General features: G+C 46.0%; 1 protein-coding gene across 3 annotated transcripts in view; it reads right to left on the bottom strand.

Moving 5' to 3' along the window:
• Positions 1 to 24771, bottom strand: part of mdga2a (MAM domain containing glycosylphosphatidylinositol anchor 2a) — a 615537-nt gene that overhangs the window by 83977 nt on the left and 506789 nt on the right. For all 3 annotated transcript variants that reach the window (XM_069916370.1, XM_069916371.1, XM_069916372.1), the window contains exon 14: positions 19260 to 19283. In XM_069916370.1, the coding sequence (XP_069772471.1) occupies positions 19260 to 19283 (24 nt within the window). The remainder of the gene's footprint in view (positions 1 to 19259; positions 19284 to 24771) is intronic.

Raw genomic sequence — 24771 nt, forward strand, 5'->3', positions numbered from 1 at the left:
ATGCTTCTGCAGTCATACTTGAATTTCTTCCTTGCTGAGCTTGGTGCAGTCAGTGTTGAACATGGTGAAAGGTTTCACCAGGACATTGCGACCATGGAACAGCGGACTCAGGGCAACTGGAATATATCAATGTTGGCAAACTATCATTGGACACTGACACGAGAGGCATCAGATGCCGAGTACAAATGAAAATCAGTGGCAAAATATTTTTAGGTCAGCTGAACTAATACAAAGTGTCAGCGTCATATGTGATTATCATGTTAAATTCAATAAAGGTTAATTTAATGTCTCTCCAAATTCCTACGTGATACTGCAAATCTGAAATTATCTTTGTGCTCAGCTTGAAGTTGCCTATCATAATCCTCTTTTTTTCCCTAGGAAGTAAACCGTTTGAAAAAATGTATTGTCCACTGTTATTGGAGCTCCTTCAAACTGCTGTGTGACTCCATGTTGCTTAATTCAATGATGCCTCTTGGCACCAATAAGCAGAACGATGAGCTCACCTTCCACAGGTATGGTGCTCCACATCTCCATCAATCACCATCTCTCCACTGACCAACTGTTTGCCTGACATCCAACCAGTCTTGAATTTACCATCATTTCCTCCATCTAATCACTGAGAGGCAACAATTGCCATCAGACAGTGTTTAACTGAAATAGTATCATTCATTCTCTTCTCCTCCCACCCCCCCCCCAATCCCCCAAGCTCATGAGAAGTTGACCCAAGTGAAGTCATTCAAATCTGAGGGAGGAACTTCATATCTCATCACTTTGTTACCCACTTCTCATTCCATAATATTTCCTGCCTTCCCCAATTTCAGCGCACCTCCTGTCAAAACCTCTTCCAAACTATTGTCCCTACTTAATTCATTCATTGCCTTGGATTGTTGACGATATGTACTCTGTTTTTCATGGCATAATCAAGCCATATTTTTCAAGCCACCAGAATAAATTTCACCTGTTCCTAATCCTGAAGGGGTTCCTGACTATGTCGGAGGTTCGGATATGGAGCTCAGGTTGCCAATGCTTTGGACTAGACTCTGTGCGGCTGCCGAGGCTGCAGGAGCGCTGGAGGTGAATCTACGGACACTCGATGACTCTGGGGGATAGTCTTTTGCTTCCCTTTCTCTGACTGTAAGAGGCGCTTCAGGCAATTTCTGCCGATGGCGAATCTGTCTGCCTTAGAGCAGACAAAAACAATTTTGTGTAATATGACACGGGTTTATTACAAGACAATAAATTGAATCTTGAATCTTGAATGTCTACTTCAAATCCAAAGCTCGTGGAACTATATTAACCGCTAATGTATTATTATAAACATGATTACATCACTATGTGGCTTCTCATGGCTTACCATCCATTCTTTAATGGTTACTGCTGTGAAACAGCTGGAGATATTTTTGTATTTTCAAGGCAATTTAAAAATGCAATCTGTTTTTATTAATCGGTGATATTGTGAATTATATTTCGTGTTGTGCCTAGTAATAACATTTAAATATTAATATATTAGTTTTAAGCCCATTTTATCTTTTAAAAATCTTGACCACACTAAAATTCAATAGTCATTGCACATTGAGAAGAAACTGTTCCCCTGAAACAGCTATACCTTGACCTCTGAACAATGTAGTTCTTTCATAATTCATTAGTCACTAATTAAACCAGTTAAGTTGGTATTAATGTTTTGCTTCCCTTCTTCTCATTGGAAGCATTTTACTCAGGTCAATTAATAATACTGTCGCTATATCTTAATATCTTGTCAACACTTTGATAATTGTACTCAGTTGAAAAAACTATATAATGACATTTTAATTTAATATGACTGAATAAAATATCACTGCATTTACTGATAGATGATGAACATTAAGTACAGTCTGCATTAAGGTTAATGATTTTAACAAACTATTATTGCTGCCATTTTTCTTAATCCATCTAAAAGCAATATCACAATATTCTAATGTTTAGTGGTAATCTGTTCAATTTCATCACCATCTATATATCTTTCCCTATTAGTTACTTATCATTATTTTAACTTTTGACTATTTTAACATCAGCAGGCAATGATGAGGTCACCTTGCAGAAAAGAGGTGGAACATCCCATGAAATTATGCAAGAACAACAACTTGAGCCTCAAGGTGGACAATACGAAAGAGATGACTGTGGACTTCAGAAGGACCAGGGTCCCTCCACTACATATTCATAGTTCAGTAGTGGAGAGAGTAAAGGGCACCAAGTTCCCCAGAGTTCACTGAAGTAGTGACCTATCCTGGACACAAAAACATCAAGTCACTTGTCAGGAAGGCTCAACAGCGACTGCACTTCCTGAGAGGACTGAGTCAGGTAGGACAATCTGCCATCATCCTGTCAACTTTCATCCTGGAGTTCTGTCGAGAGCACCCTGGCCGAGTGCATCACAGCGTGGTATGGTTGCTGTAGAGCATTGGATCGGATACCAATCCACAGGACCATAAGATCGACAGAGAGGATCATTGGGGTCTCCCTCCACCCCCTCCCTCCAATCGACATGATCTACCGGGATCGCTGATTGAAGAGGACTTGCAAAATTGTTGAAGACGCCACATCTTTCAGCTGCTCCCATGTTGAACATTTTCTCTCTATCCACCTAACTCATCATTTCTCAGATTAAAAACACCCGATGTATGGATACTCCTATTAATAAATGAGCTCCCATAATAAAATTAAACTCGAAAGGCTACACATGTTCATATCTATGAATAGCAGAACTAGTTTCCTCTAACACTCCACAGTAATTCATTACATTGCTATGGAGGTAAGATCACCGTTTGAGTGATTTTTGTGTATTTTCCAAATTATGAAAGAAGTCAAGTTATGGACATGTGTAAAAAATGGAACCCATTCATTACCTAGCAACAGTTTGTAACCCTCTGCACGTAGTTCATTGGTATTTAAATGCACCCATTCCTACATATCTTACAAATCCATCTTTTGCTCATGCAGTTGTCCTACGCAATAGTGCATAACTTACTTGAGAAGAACTCCATCTTGTTATGATATATCTATGCTTCCTTTGATGTAAATTTGTCTGCTTGTTGCAGGTGGGATGAAGGGGTGTTCAAAAGATCCATTACATGTGATGTCCCTGAAGTAATACCAGGGTTGGAGCCACAGTAACTGTCTGGATTTCATTTCGGAAATGCTGCATGAAAAAGCCTTGAGCTGTAATTAAGATTCAGCTTCTGTAATTAAGCTGGTTAATATCCAACCAAACTGGGTCTTTCTCCACTATTTATTATAAATGATCACTGACAGGTACATTGCACATTTGGAATTGCCAGTACACATTTATTACAAGACTTATTGTCCAATGTGATTATTAAACTCATCAATATGTTCAAGCAATGTACAGGCTTCCTGAACACACAGGGTATTAAGCAAATTTCACTTGCAGAATTAATTTACTGTGTTAGTGCTTTATCAGTTTTATTCTGCCCATAAAAATAACTAATATTTTCAGATTAGCTAAAATGTAGTGCATTAAAAAAATATCTGATCATGTTGTTGAATATATATTGTCGATGTTAAAATGACAGGGTGCAATTTTCTCAACATCTGCTGGTTAAAGCTGCGCAAATTAAATTTGTTCATTTTCATCACATTCTGTTGTTCTTCATTTCATAATTCCCCCTTCAATTTTCTTTCTATTAAAACACCTTACCATCTATTAAATTTACTCTTTCACAGGCAGGAGCAGTTTTGAAACCAATAATGAAAGTCATTTAGAATGAACAAAAAATAAAATCAGGGAATATCTGAACTTCTATTGAGTTTGCCAATTCATAAACATTTCACCCTTTTGCCTTTAAACCATGCAGATCAGCTCAATGTACCTACTTATTTTATTTCAAAATCATAAATATTGACTCCCTGGTAATTCCTTGGTCCAGCTGAGATACCCCCAGATGTTTGCAAATGGAAGCCGTGCATTCCATTGTTATGCACCACACAACAGTTTTCACTTAGTAGAGAGTTCATTTTAATTGGGAACACAACATAATATAAATTAGGGCTTCAGCTTGGAGTTAAGTGTGTGTGAGCATCACTCTGATGTACAATTAAACTCTGATGACCAACAGTTAGCCTAGCGGTTAGCACAGCTCTGTTAGTGCGCCAGCCACCAAGCCTGGGCTTCAAATCAGCACCTGTCTGAATGGAGTTGGTTTGTTCTCCTTGGGTCTGTGTGGGTTTCCTCCAGGTGCTCAGGTTTCCTTCCTCCATTCAAAAACGTACCGGGAGTTGTAGGGCAGCACGGGGTCGTGGTTTGAAATGGCCCATTACCATGCTGTACATTTAATTTTAAATTTAAATCAATAAAAATTTGGAAATCTTGGTTTGGCATGTGGCACAATGGGTATAATTTATGGTGGTCCCTTTACACTCATATCCTATTTTCTACACTCCCTTGAATCTTACTGGATTTATTTCCCATGTTTTTCCATCTATCTTTTTATTTTTCCCCCTTATCTGTTTCCACCTATCATCCCCCTGAATCTGTTTCCCAAATCCACACCTCCCACGACCCCACAGCCCAATTTTTCCACCGACTGGCCCCTTACACTCCAATAAAGCTCGACTTCTCTCTCCTTGCTCAGTCTTGAAATGAGGTCTTGAACCAAAGTGGCAACAGTGTGCTTCCCGCCATAGATAATGCTGGATCCTCTGAGTTCCTTCTGTGATTTAACTTTTGCTCTAATTATGAGTACGTGGCATTTTACTGTATAGTGGCTTACAAGCACAAAATAGTATTTTTGAACTTGGGAGCTGGCATAAGTTTCTCAAGGATCTTTTTAAGTACTCTCTTGCATTTGCATTTGTTAGTTTTATGTGACAGGACCAAGGCATTTGGCACTGGCTAGTGATTTAATTTACCAGAACAATTTACAATCAGAAACTATAATAAAGAACTTGAAGTACTCTTTCTCCCCCCTCTTCCCATCCCTTCTTCCCCCCCTCTCTCTCTCTCTCTTTTCCTCCAGTTCTCAATCCTCTTCCTTTTTCATTCAGAGAGCTATCTCCCTCCCTGTATCACTTCCCAGCTTTCTACTCTTCTGCTGTCCCACCCATATCCACCACTGATCTCTTGCCTATGCGCCTGTGCTCCTCAACCCACCATTCATCCCTTCCCCCACCATTTTTGTGTATTAAACTACAATCACTGCATTTGCAGACTTTCTTGTTCAACTACACAAGACAGCATTTATTCAAAAAACAATATGCTGGAGAAACTCAGCAGGTAATTTTTACAACATTTATTGTGAAGAACTTTAGATTTTGGGGATGCAGCAATACTGTTGGTGAAAAGTGGATTTAAATTAAATTTTTAAATTTACATTTAGACCCACAGCACGGTAACAGGCCACTGCAGCCCACGAGCCCGTGCCGCCAAATTACACCTTGGAGGTGGAATAATGGAGTCGGTGATCATTTTGAAGGGTTGGAGCAGTGGTACTGCTAGTACGCCTGCTGTCTCACAGGCCCACCAACCTCCGGTGCTGTTGGAGGGCAGCTTGTACATTCTTCCTGTGACTGCATGGGTTTCCTCCCACATCACAAAGATGAGTGTGGGTTGGTTAGATAATTGGCCATTGTAAGTTACTACCAATGTGTCAGTGAATGCAGGCTTTGAAGAGGAATTGATGAGAATATTAAGAGAATAAAATGGGACTAGTGTAAATTTGTGCATGATTGATTAGCATAGATTTGGTGGGTCAAAGGATGCGCCTCCACGACCGATTTTCCCACATTTCGCACTCATGTCGATCACCAGAATTTATGACTAATTCTTCGAGCCAGGGAGAAGGGTATCCTGTCAACTCATTATAATGGTGCTTGGCAATAATAAGAACACAATACTGTTTGGGTGCCCTTCAAATGAATGGATAGGCTGATCAAGTCTCCGATGCACAAAGCCAACATGATTGCAAGCCACTCTCTGATAGCCCTGGGTGTACATGGTGGAATTCAGTTGGCTCCATGTGTCAGCCTAACTCTAATGGCGATGGTTATGAGGCATTTAATCTTTGGCTTGGCTTTGCGGACGAAGATTTATGGAGGGGGTAAAAAGTCCACGTCAGCTGCAGGCTCGTTTGTGGCTGACAAGTCCGATGCGGGACAGGCAGACACGATTGCAGCGGTTGCAAGGGAAAATTGGTTGGTTGGGGTTGGGTGTTGGGTTTTTCCTCCTTTGCCTTTTGTCAGTGAGGTGGGCTCTGCGGTCTTCTTCAAAGGAGGTTGCTGCCCGCCAAACTGTGAGGCGCCAAGATGCACGGTTTGAGGCGTTATCAGCCCACTGGCGGTGGTCAATGTGGCAGGCACCAAGAGATTTCTTTAGGCAGTCCTTGTACCTTTTCTTTGGTGCACCTCTGTCACGGTGGCCAGTGGAGAGCTCGCCATATAATACGATCTTGGGAAGGCGATGGTCCTCCATTCTGGAGACGTGACCCATCCAGCGCAGCTGGATCTTCATAAGCGTGGACTCGATGCTGTCGACCTCTGCCATCTCGAGTACTTCGACGTTAGGGGTGTAAGCGCTCCAATGGATGTTGAGGATGGAGCGGAGACAACGCTGGTGGAAGCGTTCTAGGAGCCGTAGGTGGTGCCGGTAGAGGACCCATGATTCGGAGCCGAACAGGAGTGTGGGTATGACAACGGCTCTGTATACGCTTATCTTTGTGAGGTTTTTCAGTTGGTTGTTTTTCCAGACTCTTTTGTGTAGTCTTCCAAAGACGCTATTTGCCTTGGCGAGTCTGTTGTCTATCTCATTGTCGATCCTTGCATCTGATGAAATGGTGCAGCCGAGATAGGTAAACTGGTTGACCGTTTTGAGTTTTGTGTGCCCGATGGAGATGTGGGGGAGCTGGTAGTCATGGTGGGGAGCTGGCTGATGGAGGACCTCAGTTTTCTTCAGGCTGACTTCCAGGCCAAACATTTTGGCAGTTTCCGCAAAGCAGGACGTCAAGCGCTGAAGAGCTGGCTCTGAATGGGCAACTAAAGCGGCATCATCTGCAAAGAGTAGTTCACGGACAAGTTTCTCTTGTGTCTTGGTGTGAGCTTGCAGGCGCCTCAGATTGAAGAGACTGCCATCCGTGCGGTACCGGATGTAAACAGCGTCTTCATTGTTGGGGTCTTTCATGGCTTGGTTCAGCATCATGCTGAAGAAGATTGAAAAGAGGGTTGGTGCCAGAACACAGCCTTGCTTCACGCCATTGTTAATGGAGAAGGGTTCAGAGAGCTCATTGCTGTATCTGACCCGACCTTGTTGGTTTTCGTGCAGTTGGATAATCATGTTGAGGAACTTTGGGGGACATCCGATGCGCTCTAGTATTTGCCAAAGCCCTTTCCTGCTCACGGTGTCGAAGGCTTTGGTGAGGTCAACAAAGGTGATGTAGAGTCCTTTGTTTTGTTCTCTGCACTTTTCTTGGAGCTGTCTGAGGGCAAAGACCATGTCAGTGGTTCCTCTGTTTGCGCGAAAGCCGCACTGTGATTCTGGGAGAATATTCTCGGCGACACTAGGTATTATTCTATTTAGTAGAATCCTAGCGAAGATTTTGCCTGCAATGGAGAGCAACGTGATTCCCCTGTAGTTTGAGCAGTCTGATTTCTCGCCTTTGTTTTTGTACAGGGTGATGATGGTGGCATCACGAAGATCCTGAGGCAGTTTACCTTGGTCCCAACAAAGCTTGAAAAACTCATGCAGTTTGGCATGCAGAGTTTTGCCGCCAGCCTTCCAGACTTCTGGGGGGATTCCATCCATACCTGCTGCTTTGCCACTTTTCAGTTGTTCGATTGCCTTATATGTCTCATCCAGGGTGGGAACCTCATCCAGCTCTAGCCTTAGGGGCTTTTGAGGGAGCTGGAGCAGGGCGGAATCTTGGACTGAGCGGTTGGCACTGAAAAGAGATTGGAAGTGTTCTGACCATCGGTTGAGGATGGAGATCTTGTCGCTGAGGAGGACTTTGCCGTCTGAGCTGCGCAGCGGGCTTTGGACTTGGGGTGAGGGGCCGTACACAGCCTTTAGAGCCTCGTAGAAACCCCTGAAGTCGCCAATGTCCGCGCTGAGCTGTGTTCGTTTGGCGAGGCTAGTCCACCACTCATTTTGGATCTCCCGGAGTTTGCGCTGAAGATGGCTGCATGCGCGACGGAAGGCTTGTTTCTTCTCTGGACAGGATGGCTTTGTAAGGTGAGCCTGGTGGGCAGCTCGCTTCTTTGCCAGCAGCTCCTGGATTTCCTGGCTGTTTTCGTCAAACCAGTCCTTGTTTTTCCTGGAGGAGAAGCCCAGTACCTCTTCAGTGGATTGCAGTATGGTAGTCTTCAACTGATCCCAGAGGGTTTCAGGGGACGGGTCCGTGAGGCGGGTTGCAACGTCGAGCTTTGCTTTGAGGTTTGCCTGGAAGTTTCCTCTCGCTTCGTCTGACTGCAGTTTTCCAACATTGAACCTCTTTCTGGGGGCTTTATTGTTCCTGGGCTTTGGCTTGAAGTGAAGGTTGAGCTTGCAGCGAACCAGCCGGTGGTCAGTGTGGCATTTCGCGCTAGGCATGACCCTGGTGTGGAGCACATCTTGTTTGTCACTTTCTCGCACCAGGATGTAGTCCAGGAGGTGCCAGTGTTTGGATCGGGGATGCATCCAGGTGGTCTTAAGGCTGTCCCTCTGCTGAAAAAGGGTGTTTGTAATGACAAGTCGCTGTTCTGCGCAGAGCTCCAACAGGAGGCGCCCATTGTCGTTGCACTTGCCGACGCCATGCTTGCCCAGGATTCCTGGCCAGGTTTCTGAGTCTTTGCCGACACGAGCGTTGAAGTCGCCCAGGATGACAACCTTGTCGGCTGTAGGGGTACGTTGGATGAGGTTGCGCAGGTCGGTGTAGAACTTGTTCTTTTCTGCTGGTTCCGCCTGGATGGTTGGAGCATAGACACTGATGAGGGTGATGTGACGCTTGTTTTGAAGTGGGAGTCGCATGGACATGATTCGGTCCGAGAGGCCTGTCGGAAGGTTTTCGAGTTTGGAGGCAATGAAGCTCTTGACCATGAAGCCTACACCAGATAGGCGTCGTTCATCCGAAGGCTTGCCAGACCAGTAGAGTGTGTAGCCCGCGCCGCGTTCTTGGAGGCTGCCTACATCTGCCAGGCGGACTTCACTGAGAGCGGCTATGTCGATGTCAAGTCTGAGGAGATCATGTGCAATGAGGGCAGACCGACGTTCAGGTCGGTGGCTGTCAGCCTTGTCTAGCATGGTTCTGATGTTCCAGCATGCTAGCTTGAGTTTGTGAGCATCTTTTGAGGGGGAGGACGTGGAGGGGGAGGACGTGGACCTGTCCTCGGGCCTGCGCAAAGGAGCTTTTAGGTGGAGTGCAGTGCGCGCACAGTACTGGCCCCACCTTTTACACCCATGGTTCGTGTGTCGTGGCCGAGCAAGCTGGGATGTGGCAGCGAGGTCCTTGGGTCGTAGGTTTTATATCGGAGTGGCCTTCTCCTATGCAGGTTTCTTACCCGGCCTCGGTCAAGTGAGGCAGGCGGAGGCCCCGGTCCGGGCAGGGAGTGGGAGGCGGCGGCCCCAGTCCAGGCACAGGTAGAGCAGCAGCGGCCCCGGCCCCGGTCCGGGCGAAGGGTAGACGGCGGCGGCCCCGATACGGGCAGGAGCAAGGGGGAGACGGCGGCCCCGGCCTCGGTCGAGTGAGGCAGGCGGAGGCCCCGGTCCGGGCAGGGAGTGGGAGGCGGCGGCCCCAGTCCAGGCACAGGGAGAGCAGCAGCGGCCCCGGCCCCGGTCCGGGCGAAGGGTATCGGCGGCGGCCCCGATACGGGCAGGAGCAAGGGGGAGACGGCGGCCCCGGCCTCGGTCGAGTGGGGCAGGCGGAGGCCCCGGTCCGGGCAGGGAGTGGGAGGCGGCGGCCCCAGTCCAGGCACAGGGAGAGCAGCAGCGGCCCCGGCCCCAGTCCGGGCGAAGGGTAGACGGCGGTAGCCCCGATACGGGCAGGAGCAAGGGGGAGACGGCGGCCCCGGCCTCGGTCGAAGTGAGGCAGGCGGAGGCCCCGGTCCGGGCAGGGAGTGGGAGGCGGCGGCCCCAATCCAGGCACAGGGAGAGCAGCAGCGGCCCCGGCCCCGGTCCGGGCGAAGGGTAGACGGCGGCGGCCCCGATACGGGCAGGAGCAAGGGGGAGATGGCGGCCCCGGCCTCGGTCGAGTGAGGCAGGCGGAGGCCCCTGTCCGGGCAAGGAGTGGGAGGCGGCGGCCCCAGCCCAGGCACAGGGAGAGCAGCACCGGCCCCGGCCCCGGTCCGGGCGAAGGGTAGACGGCGGCGGCCCCGATACGGGCAGGAGCAAGGGGGAGACGGCGGCCCCGGCCTCGGCGGAGGCCCCGGTCCGGGCAGGGAGTGGGAGGCGGTGGCCCCAGTCCAGGCACAGGGAGAGCAGCACCGGCCCCGGCCCCGGTCCGGGCGAAGGGTAGACGGTGGCGGCCCCGATACGGGCAGGAGCAAGGGGGAGACGGCGGCCCCGGCCTCGGTCGAGTGGGGCAGGCGAAGGCCCCGATCCGGGCAGAGAGTGGGAGGCGGCGGCCCCAATCCAGGCACAGGGTGAACTGCGGCGGCCTCGGCCCCGGTCCGGGCAGTATGGACCGACCTAGGAGGGGAGGCAGGCCCCTCCAGCCCTCCAGCCCAGGAGGCATTTAATAACATTTAAAAATATATATATTGAGAAGTTTGTACTGATACATAAAACCCCTGTTATCCTCAATTCAATCAACTGGCAAAAAAAAAAACTCGAAAAATAAACAGTAAAAAATATGAAAGTTTAAAATTGACAACCCTCACCATCTGTTTACCAATCAGGCAACACGCAATCTCAAGCAACTGGAAAATTCACTTATTCAGCATCTAACAATCCCCATAGGTGCTGGATACAAGGGGTTTTAATGTTTTGATATGTTTTAGAAGATGAAACTCTTGAATTATTTCATCTTACTCACCTTATTCAGCAATATGTTTTCAGCTTTTGCCCGAAGTTGATTAGACAGTGGCAGGCACACAAAAAAAAATCTGTCCATTTTGATATACAAGTAAACTGATAGGCAAATATGATAAGCCGGCCTCTATGGAACAAAACTTTCCTGACATCTGTCATGGTAGTAGGGATCAACAAGCTGTAATTTTATCACTTGTCTCCACCAAAGCTATTTCAGAAACTCTTTCAGAGTGAGCACATTTTCATCCTCTTGCCGTTTTTACATTCCGAAAACCAATTCTGCCCAAAGCCATTGTGGTCAGTACAGCTGCACTGTGTCCACAGTGGTCATCCTGAGCTTCCAGTTGCATTCCATTTCAATTCCCTTTCCCATTTCCACATCAACTGGTCTGTCCTGGGCCTTGTCCAATGTCAGGGTGAGACCCAACACAACAGAGAGGAACAACACCTCATATTCTGCCTGGGCACCCTATGGAATTACATGACGGATACAGAAATGAGATAGGAAATCTAGTGGCATGGTATCAAGACAACAACCTTTCCCTCAGTGCCAGCAAAACAAATAAATGGGATTTTACTTCAAGAATCACCCACTCCTGTCTGTATTGATGGTGCTAAAATAGAGATGATGGAGAGCTTCCAACTCCTTGGAGTAAATATCACCACCAACCTGTCTTGGTCCAATCACATTTAAACTACAGCTATGAAATTGAATCAACACCTCTAATGCCCAGTTATCAATTTTAATAGATGCATCCTAGACAGTATCTAGCCCAGATGCATCAAAGATTTCTATGGAAAATGCTCTGCCCACGACTGCAAAGAAAGGCAGAGTGGTGATTGCAGATCGAACCGTCACACAATCCAACCTTCCCTCCATTGATTCAACCTTCAAACCACCCCCACTGCTTCAGGAAAGCAACTAACATATTGAAAGATATTTCCGACTGACTCACACTCTCTTCCCCCCTGCTGTCAAGCAGAAAGATAGGAGATTCTGAAAACATGCACCATCAGATTCAAGGACAATTTTTTTTCTGACGTTATTAAGTTTTTGAATGGAACTCATGACTAAATGATGACGCCTTGCACTATGTTACTCTTCAACACAAGACCTTGGGTTTTGATTTAATTCTATGTGCTGCATATGAGTGCCCATGGAGTAACAGGAAAGATAGTTGCATTGGCGGATCGGCAGGAAACAGAGAGTGGGAATAAAAGGATCCTATTCTGGTTGGCTACTGGGTTACCAGTGGTGTTTCACAGGGGTCAGTGTTGGGGTCACTTCTTTATACATTGCATGCTAATGACTTGGGTTGCAGAATGAATGGCTTTGTGACGAAGTTTGCAGATGAGGGGGCAGGTGGTGAGGAAGAAAAAGAGAAGATGCATTGAGACTTAGGTTTGGGAAAAGGGCAAAGAAGTGGGAAATGAAATACAAAGTCGGAAAGTGTATGATCAGGCACTTTGGTAGAATGAATAATAACGCAGACTAATACTTGAATGGAGAGATAATTCAAAATTTGGAAGTGCAAAGGGACTTTGGAGTCTTCATGCAGGTTATCCTCCAAGTGGAGTTAGTGTTGAAGAAGGGGAATGCAATGTTGCCATTCTTATCTAGAGGAATGGGATATATAGAGCAGGGATGTGATGGTGAGCTTTTATAAGGCACTGGTGATGCCTCACTTGGGGTATGGGGTAGAGTTTTGGGCTCTTATTTAAAGAAGGATGTGCTGACATTAGAGATGGTTCAGAAAAGATTTACAATAATAATTCTTGGAATGAAGAGGAACATTTGATGGCACTTGGACTGCACTCCTTGGAGTTCAGAAGAATGAGAGGGACCTCATAGAAGCATTTTGAATGTTGAAAAGCTTGGACATGTGGTAAAGTTTTTTTTCCCGTGGTAGGGGAATCAAGGACAAGAGGGGACAACTTCAGGATTGAAGGGCACCCATTGTAAAGGTTAAATCCTTGTGTTTTTTTCAAACTTTTAGTTAATTTTGTGCATATCTCTTTTAGAGATTATTGTTTGCACTGTTACCGTAGTGACCATGATGTAATATGTCATAATATCCACCCCCACCCAGACTAATGACTTGCTCATTATTCTTCATGATGTGAAGAAACCGTGAGCAGAAGAAATTTTCTTTGAATTTTTTGTCTCTTTAAATTTGTTTATCTATATTTTCTGTGCATTTCTTTAAAGTTTGAGCTGCTTTATATGCATTTTATATCGATGTCATCATACAGTAAATGTTTCATTCTTCATTGTCATGCAAGTCTGAATGCGAAGCCATGTTTATCCGTTTTTATCAACGAATTAAAGCTACATAAAGTAACAGCCACAGAGTTTGATTTGTTGGATTAAAGAGATTGAAATTCGGAATATCGTAGGTCATGCTTTTGTAAGATGATACTTTGAAATTAGGATATATTAGAATAAGGAAAGAGTCATCTATGCCAATTTAAAACAGAGATACAGAGCAATTTATTTAACCAGAGAGTGGTGAACCTCTGGAATTTGCTACCATGGGTGGCCATGGAGGCAAGATTGATGGGAGATGTATTTAAAGCAGAGGTTGATTGGTATCTGAATAGTCAGGGTATCAAAGGTTATGGGGAGAGCAGAGAGGTGTGAGGCTGAGTGGAAGAATAGATCAGCTCATGATGGAATCATGGAGTTGACTCGATGGGCCGAATGATCTGCTCCTATATCCTATAGTTTTATCCTGTGTCCATTTGTTCTTATTCTAGCACTACCTACTGTAATAATGCTAACTGGATAGTTCATCACTGTGTCTCAAAACACATGACAAGGATCAATTTAATTCAAGTCAAATTTACTGTCATCTGATTGTACAGCCGACTTAACGTTCTCTAGTCCTCGGTGCAAAAACCGAGACATACAACCAGACATAATACACATACAAACAAACAATACATATGCAGAACAAGTATTTCATCTAGACAAATAAATATTTCTTCATGAATATGCGAGTCTTGGATGGTTAGTGAGACCAGTTCCTTTGGTCATTCAGCATTCTCACTGCCTGTAGGAATTCTCTTCAACCCAATGATCTGAACATTAAGTGATTGGCTTTTCTAATTTCACTCTGCCCTTACCTCCTATATTCCCTCTGACCCAACCACAACCCCCTTCTCATGTACAAACACACTCTGGGCTAGAACATGCGGCTAGTCCTGAATCTTGGACACTGTCAACCTAAGAACCAACTACTCCAATGCATTTTACAAATCCACTGAGGTCAACTTGCTGCTAAGTGTCAATTGCACATGAGAGGATGTGAAAAAGTCCTACTCACAAGACGGTTGAAAATATTGCCAGGTATTGAAGAAACGTTGTTCAGTGCCCCACTTCAGAAACATTAAAAAAATGAAATAGAAAAACAAAAAAAAAATTAGCTCATCTACAGGGCCCTCCATAATGATTGGTATAAATACACTTTCTTCATTTATTTGCTCCATAGTTTTAAATTTGTAATCAAACAATTCACATGTGATTAAAGTGCACATTCCAGATTTTATTCAAGATTATTTATATACATTTTGGTTTGACCATGTAGAAATGACAACACCTTTTATCTTGCAGTGTAACCTCTGTAATTCATTCCACGAAAACTTCTTCAGACAATAATCAGACACTTACCTGAAGAGTGTTTCTGATTGGTCAGACATTTTTGCATTATGATGAAAATTCACTTGTCATTAGCACTGGAGGTCTTCCTTGGATACTAGTCCCTTTCTAGTCACAGTTCGGCGGGCAGCGGGCAGCAACCTCCTTTGAAGAAGACCGCAGAGCCCACCTCACTGACAAAAGACAAAGGAGGAAAAACCCAACACCCAACCCCAACCAACCAATTTTCCCTTGCAACCGCTGCAACCGTGCCTGCCTGTCCCACATCGGACTTGTCCGTCACCAACGAGCCTGCAGCAGATGTGGACCTACCCCTCCATAAATCTTCATCCGCGAAGCCAAGCCAAAGAAGAAGAAGTCCCTTTGCAATTACTAGGCCCATCAGTACACTGTTTCTTCTTAATGACATTCCAAACTGTTGATTTTAGTAATCCTAAAGTCTGGGCAATGTCTCTTACTGTTTTATTCTTGCTTTTCAGCCTCCAAATGGCTTATTTGACTTTCATTAGCACGACTCTGGTCCTCAAGTTGATAAATGGCAGCTACAAACTCTAAGGTGATAGAAAGCTAAAAAGTAAGTCCAGCTCTCTTATACTTGCACTGACGAAACAAATACCTGTGAAGCCAAATGTCCCAAACACTCTGGTGCCCTGAAATGAGGGGACTACGTACAAAAAGCATTGTAATTTCTACATGGTCAAACCAAATTGTATGCAAATAACTTTGAATAAAATCAGGAATGTGCACTTTAATTATATGTGGATTGCTTGATTACAAATTTAAAACTGTGGAGCACAGGGGAAAAATAAAGGAAAAAAAATGTTTATTTCCCCAAACATTATGGAGGGCACTGAACATAGTTTAAAACCTTTAAAACAGTCTAAATTTATTATCTAAACAATCTAAATATTCCCTTTCACTTTTTTTTTTGCAGCTCCTCCACTCAGTACAACTGAATAGAATTGGTGGTCTTGCATCAGGACTAAGCTGCTACTGGCACAAAGGGAAGATTTCCCTGCATCACTGCAGGAATTGCAGCAACCAGACTCTTATCAGGAGGAAAATGTGGAAGTGTCACTGGAAAATTGACAACTAAGCTCTGCCAGACAAATGGACCTTCCCCACTCACATGGGAGCCAAAACATCACAGTAATACGGTATGAACAAGTAGCTGCCAGTGGATGGATGGGATTGACAGCACTTTCAGGACTGCCAGGATGGGAAATAGCTTCTTTCTGCAGTCTGTGACTTGAACAGCATCCTGTAACCTTTGGGCTCTAATAAGTGAAACAAGTAAATTATTCTGCAATGATTATACATATTTATTTATATTGTGTGTATATATAAAATATGATTATGTGCTATGCATTACATTTATTTGGGCAGCACAGTTGGCAGAGTGGTTAGCGCAACACCTTTAGAGAGCCAGCGATCAGGACGAAGGTTCAAATCCCGCACAGTCTGTAAAGAGTTTGTATGTTCTCCCCATCTCTGTGTGAGTTTTCCCCAGGGGCTCTGGGGTGTAGGTTAATTGGGTTTAAATTTGGCTGCACCGACATGTGGGCCAAAATGGCCTGATATCGTACTGGGTCTAAATTTAAATTTGTGTGCATGCCCTTGTTTCATCTGGTTGCATGTGTTCAGTCAGATAAGTTCAAAGTTCAGATTTATCGTCAGAGTACATACATGACATCAAATACAACCCTGAGATTCTTTTTCCTGTGGGCCAGGAAGAATTACCACTTATCAGAAGTGCAAAAAAACTCTACTCAAGAAAAGGTATGTATACAAAAGAGAAATATAAACTAGAAGGAAGTGCAAATAAGATGCGCAATACAGAAAATAAATATTCAATAATAAATAATGTGCAATGCAAGAGTTGTTAAATGAGTCTCTGATTGAGTCTGTTGTTTAGAAGCCTGGTTGGTGGAGGCATAGCAACTGTTCCTGAACCTGGTGGTTTGAGCCTTATGGCACCTATACACTGTCATGGGGGGGGGGGGCATTTGCAGGCCATATCCCCCCCCAAATGAGTTATTGTGACACCCCCACCCACCCACTGTTTAATCTATGTGGAAGAGCAATGCTGAAGGTTGTCACATGCAAATCAGAGATGCAGAAAAATAAAGAAAAACACAAGACAATCTACTAGAAAATGTAAAATCCTCCAAGTGAACAATTACATATTTCTGACAAGGCCACCTCTCATGTTAACTCTCAAGATGCATTGCCCCTTCAAGTTGTCAGTGCACACATCCCAGTTGCCATGTGCAAGTGTAGAAAAGGGTAACATTTGCAGAGTTAGCATGTGTGCAAGGATTTCAGGGTTGTCAGGCTATTTGATCTAGGGGGAAAGTACTATACAGAAAACAGCAACACCTTGTCTGTTTGGAGTTGGAGGTTGCAAGGAACATTCCTGCCTCACATTATAAAGTTTATCCAGTCGAGGGCGGCGTACACATGAATGTGCCTTTGCTGTCCTGGTGTTCCAGGGCTTTGTGTAGAGCCAGTGAGATGGCGTCTGCCATAGACCTGTTGCTGTGATACACAAATTGGAATGGATCCAAGTTACTACTGTTAATGTCCCTGGGCAATTTTGTTTTAGGACCAGGGAGAGGTTAGAACCTACAGGGGAAAGAAAGGATCGTGTGCTGTTGTAAAGTGCTGGGAAAGCTCTCAGCTGTCAAGAGCATAAATAGCCACGCGCTAGAAGCCAGTGGGTTTGTGAAGAGCATGCCCACTGCTGTCAACCTCTCTCCACCAATGGGGTGAGCTGAAGGTATGTGCTGGGGCAGTTGTAGAGTCCAGTGCACTGAGTTTTGAACGGGTTGTCAGTTGATCAGAGGGCAGACAGTCAGACTGTCAATGTGCTCATACAGTAGTTTCAGTGGGAGAAAGGAGACTGAACAACTTCCATGACAGCAGTTTGCGCCTCTCTAATACCCAGAGTATGTGTGTCCAAGCTGTGTTTCCTCAGTCCCCTTCCAAGAGGAGGACTTCATGTGACAGGAGTCACTTGTCAACCCATGACAGGGTGATTAGAGGGGAAGACTTGTGTGACGTAAGGTCACTTATTAACCCTAAACTGGGCTTTGGAGGCATGAACCTTGTGAAGTGACTAGAAAGTCACTGAGTGAAAATTCCCATGTGAGGAAATCAAAGGTAGTTGTTGTCATATTCTAAACTCAGGAAAGCCTTAAGTCTACAGAGATCATGGCCATCTGTCTCCAGTTCAACTTAAAGACCAATGTGCAATCAAGCTAAGAATCCCAGACCTGTTGGACTTGATGCGACTGATTTGAAGTTTTGTTTTCGGTGTTTTCTTTTGGGGCATTTTGAGCTTGAACTGTAATGGTTTTTTTCCCACCACATATACCTTATTGTTAACGTAGAGTTGCCATAAAAGCTTATGTTCTGGGGTTATGTTTATTGAGGTAATTGTATTTTTATTAATTTGTTAATAAATGTTGGGTTAAACTTAACTCACCTGTTTATGTGTCTCTCAATTGCTGCAGGTGAAATATAACACCACCCAGATACAAGCTGATAGGATTCAATAGCAGCCTCTCAAAACACTTCATCACTATGGATGTGAATGCCACTGGTTGGTTGTCAATTAGGCAGGTTATCACACCTTTCTTGTACTCCTTACCCAGCTAGGTAATATAGCTTTACCTCCTAAGGACTGGCTGAGTTCCTCCAGCATTTCTGTGTGTTTTTACCTGTACAATGGAAGCCGCTTTGAAACAGGTGGCTACCACACTCTGCAGGAGTGAAATATTGAAGATATCCCAACTTGAATTTCCTATCCAATGCTTTTGTTTTAAATTGGTCGATGTTAACAACATAAGCTTATGTTTCATTTGATTTTCCCAAGGATCTGTAATGCATACATTCCTTTCCTGGTCAAAGACTCACTGAACAAACGTGGCACATGTGCTGAGTACTCTTATGTATCTACAGCAGGTAGCATTTGCTAGATGCCTCCACATTGCATCAAGATCAGCCTGGTCTCTTTTGTCCCATCCAAGGTACTAACACTTGTGCAATTCTTGTGTTAAGTGCAAACAAGTGGACTGTTTCCCCAGTGGTTTTAGTAGGATTGTTAAATCAGAGACAAATAAACAAATGCTTCCCCCTCCAGGACTTGGTCAGAAGAGGCTCCAAGCAAGGTTACTACAGTAACAACATCTCTGGCTATGAGAAAACATCCAATTCTGTATCTAATTCTTGATCTGTCCTCCAATCTCCAAAAGATACAAACTGCTGTTGTAGAAAATAATCATTTTTAACCTGGAACAAAGCAGCTGCTTCAGGGCATTGGGCTCAGAGATTGGAAAAGGCTTGAACTGTCTAACAATGAAACCAAACTGTGATAGAGGACACATCTGCAAAACATTTTTATACTCAGATGTAATAAAGTAAAATTGTTCATGTCAACACTATCCCTGCAAACTGAGTCCACACACATGAAGGTGAAGATATATTTATTTCCCTGAATCATACTTAATAAACACAAAGTGACATATACTGAATTCAAACAACAGTGACTGCTGTAATCTTAATCATTTCACCAGAAAACTCACTTATCCCACAGAAAAAAAATAAACTTACCCAAATGTGGATTTGTCATGGGAGCTGTAAAAGAAAAAGGAAAAGGTAGGGTGAGTCCTTCTTATGCAAAATCCAATCCTTTAAATTATTTTCTCCACTCCATTTTCTCATTGCTATTTTTTCTATTACTTCAAGTCAAACCAAGGCATAGATTTTTTTTTAAGCACACTAAATTCAATTACAATTTTCTCTCCTGAGCTCATCGTTACCGTGTAGTGATTAAATCTAATGAACACTTCACTTCAGAACAAAAAAAAGGTTAGTGTTTAATTTACGAACGATAATGTAATTACATGAGCAATTTCACAGAAAACATTAGAAGGTGGTATTTTGTGCTTTATTTTTTGCTCCTGCAATAACACACACACACAACCAGACTGGTTGAGCTCAGTGAGCAGAAAACTGGTTTATTGCTGGCTGCCAGGCTGTACTTATACTCCCAGCCCGGACCGGGCTGAGAACCGTGCTGGAGGGCACTGACGTCACCCGGGCATCACGTGGTCCCCCAGCGCGGGCTTCTGGGAGGAAGGGAACACCCCCGACGGCGCCATTTTGGCCAGCTGCCCTGCCGCATGGCTTACAAGAAGGGCCGGTTCACTTGCCTAGTGGTGAGCCACCACACAGCCCTCCCCACCCCAGAATCTGTACCAATGTCCTTTTTTGCCGGGCGGCCTCGCTTCTTGGGCTGGGCTACGACCACGGGCTCAGTGGGATCGAGGTGCGCTTGCCGCCAATGTCCAGCGTGAATGTAGAGCCGGAACGCTGTACAACCCTGTACGGCCCCTCGTACAGTCACTGCAGAGGTGCCGTGGTCGGGCCCCACTGAACAAAAACATACTCCAAGGAAAGCAGTTCGCCGGGAACGTGAGATGGGCGGGTGCCATGCCTGTGTGGTGGTGAGGGTTCAAACGAGTCCAAGTGTGCCCTGAAGTGAGGAAGTAGTTTGTGTGGCAACCAGTGGGGATTGTGAGGTGCATTGATGAACTCACCAGGTAGTGCCAGCGGTGCACCGTAGACCAGCTCAGCAGATGATGCCTGCAGATCTTCCTTGGGAGTGGAGCGGATGCCCAGGAGCACCCAAGGCAGTTCGTCCTCCCAGTCGGGACCAGTGAGGCGGGCCATGAGTGCCGACTTAAGGTGGTGGTGCAGACATTCGACCAGTCCATTGGCCTGCGGGTGGTAGGCCATAGTGCGTTGTAGCTGGATCGCCAACCTGTTGGCGAGCTGTGCCCAGAGTGCAGATGTGAACTGGGTGCCCCGATCGCTGGTGAGGTGACCTGGGACGCCGAACCGGGCGACCCAACCATGCAACAGTGCTTGGAAGCAAGAGCCAGTGGAGGCATCTGGCATCAGGATCACCTCAGGCCAGCGAGTGGTGCTGTCCACCATTGTAAATAGGTTGCCCCAGGAAACAGGTAAGGGCCCGATGATGTCCACATGAATGTGGCTGAACCGTTCCCAGATGTGCTTGAACTCCTGTACGGGGGCTCTGGTGTGCCTGTGCACCTTGGATGTCTGGCAATGGGTGCATGTTCTGGCTCAGCCTGCATTCTGCTTATGCAGCCCACGCCATACGAAACGTTCTGCCACCATCCGGACCATGGACCTGATGGACGGATGTGAAAGGTTGTGGATATGATGGAAGACCTGCCTGCACCACTGGCTGAGGGGAGCCCAAGGAGATATCGCACAGGATGGTGCCTTTGCCGCTCGGAGTCGGGAGGTCTCGGAACTGCAGGCCCGTGATGGCGGTCTTGAAGGCCCTCATCTCCTCATCAGATTTTTGGTCGCAGGTAAGATTGTCAAAGTTAAGGCTGGGCGTCAGTGTGCAGATGGCCGGTCGCAAGAGTGCATTGGTAACCACATTGTCCTTCCCCGCCTTGTGCTGAATTTCGGTGGTAAACTCCAACATGAAGGAGAGGTGACGCTGCTGATAGGCCGATCAGGGAACCTTTGCCATTGCGAGCGCCTGGGTGAGGGGTTTGTGGTTGGTGAAGATGGTAAAAGTCATCCCCCCCCAAAAAAACAGCGGAAATGCCGCACCACCAGGTTCATGCCCAGTAATTCGCAATTGAAGGCACTATACTTGCATTCCGGCAGGCGGAGCAGGTGGCTTACAAGAAGGACCGGTGGCTTCCAATTTTCTGCCATTGATGGCTGTGGCAGAGACATCAACAGAGAGTGCCATATGCAGGTCGGTGTGCGGGTGGGCCTCGCAAGGGCGTCCTTGGTGGCCTCGAATGCAGCGTAGGCTTCTGGGTTCCAAGCGAGCATCTTGTGTTTGGCTGCAATAAGGGCGAATAGTGGCTGCATGATGCGCGTAGCTCCCGGGATGAAGCGGTTGTAAAAGTTGACCATACCCGCAAACTCCTGCAGCCCCTTGAGGCTGTCCGGGCATAGGAACTCACCGATAGCAGTGACCTTCACAGTGGCATACTTGGCTTTTTTGGCCGTGATGGTATGGCCCAGGAACTGCATGGACTCTTTCCTGAACTGGCACTTGGCCAGGTTGGTGGTAAGGCCGAAGTCGGCCAGCCAGGAGCAAAGGGCACGTAGTTGGGCCTTGTGTTGTGCCTGGTCCTTGCTGCCAATGAGGATGTCGTCCAAATAAATAAAGATGAAATTCAAGTCCCTGCCCACTGTGTCCATGAGGCGCTGAAAGGTCTGAGTGGCGTTTTTGAGCCTGAATGGCATGTGCAGGAATTCGAACAAGCCAAAGGGGGTGATGATGGCCATCTTGGGTATGTCCTCAGGATGCACCGGGTTCTGGTGATATCCGCACACCAGGTCAACCTTGGAGAAAACCCTCGCACCATGCAGGTTGGCTGTAAAGTCTTGGATGTGAGGGATGGGGTAACGGACAGGAATGGATGCCTCATTGACCCGTTGATAGTCTCCGCAGGGACGCCAACCACTGGAGGTTTTTAGGACCCAGTGGAGCAGCGAGGTCCAAGGGCAGTCAGACTGCCAAATGATTCCCCAGCTCCAACAGGTACGAAAACTCCTCCTTTGCTACCTGGAACTTGTCAGGCGGGAGCCGGTGTGCCTTGGCGTGGACCGGTGGGCCCTGGGTGGGGGTGTGGTGGAATACCCCGTGGTGCAGTGAGGCAGCGGAGAAATGTGGCTTGTGGCCGCTAACTGAGTCCTGCAGGTAGGGGAGGCTGTGTCATTGACCAGCCACCGCAGTCATTAACAGCGGCCAGCCTCATCGTTTCCATAGAATGAGCAAAGCTGATGACACTTACGAGCCTTGGTTCCCCAGCACTGGTGGTAGAAGCAGAGGCCTGGAGCGGATGCTGTGGCCTTGGTTATGCTCTTGGGGGCCCCTGCAGGGGCCGGGTGCTCTACCGCAGTGCTAGGGGCAGGTTTGGCATGGTCGTGCCCATGCCTCGTACCACTGAGCCCTCCGGGAATCATGTGAGACATAGCTCTTGGGCCTTCTGGGTGACCTTCCTCGAGTCGGTGAAGCTCTCCTGGACTAGCAGCGGCTGGATGTCCCCAGGCATATGGTCGAGGAAGATCCGCTCAAAGAGTGGGCAGTTGGTGTGCTCACCCATGAGGGTGAGCATCTCGTCTATCAGCTCCATCAGGGACCTGTCACTCAGGGCATCAAGGTGCAGCATCCAAGCGGCACGCTGGTGTCTGCATTGTCCGAGGGATCCAGTAAGCACTCGCTTGATGGTCTCGTATTTGTCTTCGGCGGATGGGTGCTGAATGACCTGGCAGTGGCCTGGTCCAGGGCAGCAAACACATGGTAGAATTTGTTCGTGTCAGACGAAATGTGACAGAGGTGTAATTGAGCATCCGTGTGGCCAAACCAGGTCTCTGGCTCCTGAACTCAGAATTCAGGCAGTTTCACGGCTATAGCGCTGATCCCAGGTCGCTCATGATGGGTTCAAAGATGTTTGAACCAGTCGGGGTCACCAATTGTAGCGGCAGCTACAATGCTCCTGCAATAACACACACACAACCAGATGGGTTGAGCTCAGTAGGCAGACTAGTTTATTGCAGGCTGCTGGGCTGTACTTATACTCCCAGCCCGGACCTGGCTGAGAACCACACTGGAGGGCGCTGATGTCACCCGGGCATCACGTGGTCCCCCAGCATGGGCTTCTGAGCACCGTGCTGGGGGAAGGGAACAGCCCCGACGGCGCCATTTTGGCCAGCTGCCCCGCCGTGTGGCTTACAAGCAGGGCCGGTTCGCCTGTCTAGTGGTGAGCCGCCACAGCAGCATATTTTTGTCTTCCATCTTTCCAGCTACTAAGTAGGAGACCCTCATCCTCTGCGTCTGAGAGGTTATTTTGCTTCTGTTCAGATGAATTCATATTGCATCGTCAATGCCAGTTACAATTTTTTTTGTTTTCCAATATTAGTTCCATCTCGTGCTTTGAACCCGCACGGTTAGCACAGGGCAGCATGGTTACTATAGGGTGGCATGGTTAGCGAGGCAGTTAGCACTATGCTGTTATAGTGCCAGTGAGCTGTGTTCGAATTTAGTGCTGTCTGTAAAGAGTTTATACATTCTCCCTGTGACTGCATGGGTGCTCTGGTTTCCCCTCACCCTTCAAAATATACATTGGTTGGAGTTCAATTGGGTGGCATGGGCTAGAAGGGCCTGTAACTGTGTTGAATGTCTAAATTTAAATTTAATAATCTTTCCTGGCTATGGAAGCAGTTGAACAGAATACACCAAATTATGCCATTCAATCCAAACATTATTGTTCAGAAGAATTGGATAATACAATATCCATTTATTTTAACATCACTTGGTGAACTTGGATTTCTCTCTATGTGGAGAAAAAGAAAAAGTTGGTTAGTAAAATATCTTATCAGTAATTCCTGAAGAAGTGGACAAGCCTGAAACGTCGACTGCTCACTGCTTTCAATGGATGTGTGCAACCCTTTGAGTTCCTCCAGTTCTAATTCGTGAGAATCTACAGAGTCCTTGTTTATCTCTATCAGTAACTTTGTTGCATGGCAGTTATTGAAATTTTCTCACATTATTGTAAGTCATATGGTCCAATTACCCTTCTTCTAGAGTGACAGAATCCTTGGTTGATGGTAACAATATTGATTTTATTGTCATATACATAGTACATGCACACATGCACTAAAATTCTTAATTGCTAGAGCTAAGCAGGTACTTCATGAAAAGACATCTGCAATAGCATATATTCAATTAAAAGAGATAATAAACAGAAAAGATGGATAATAAATATTCAAAAAAAGTCACATTGATAGATAGGTTCAAAAAAGTGACCAAGACCAGATGATTTAAACAGCGGTTTGTTCAATTAGAAAACAACAATGAAGAAACTTCCAAAGTATTTCATGTGAATAGTTTAGACTATACTGAGCCACAAATCTGGGACAAGACAATTTACCATTGCAATGGAACTGTCATTCATTCTCATTCCTAATTACTCATTTTCGGTGACAATTCTAAAGAAATTGTTGTACCAAATACTGGGTGAAAAAAAAACATTGCAGTGTCCCAACCAAAATTATTCTC

The sequence above is a fragment of the Narcine bancroftii genome, chromosome 2 (assembly GCF_036971445.1).
Source record: "Narcine bancroftii isolate sNarBan1 chromosome 2, sNarBan1.hap1, whole genome shotgun sequence".
In the NCBI taxonomy this organism is placed as follows: domain Eukaryota; kingdom Metazoa; phylum Chordata; class Chondrichthyes; order Torpediniformes; family Narcinidae; genus Narcine; species Narcine bancroftii.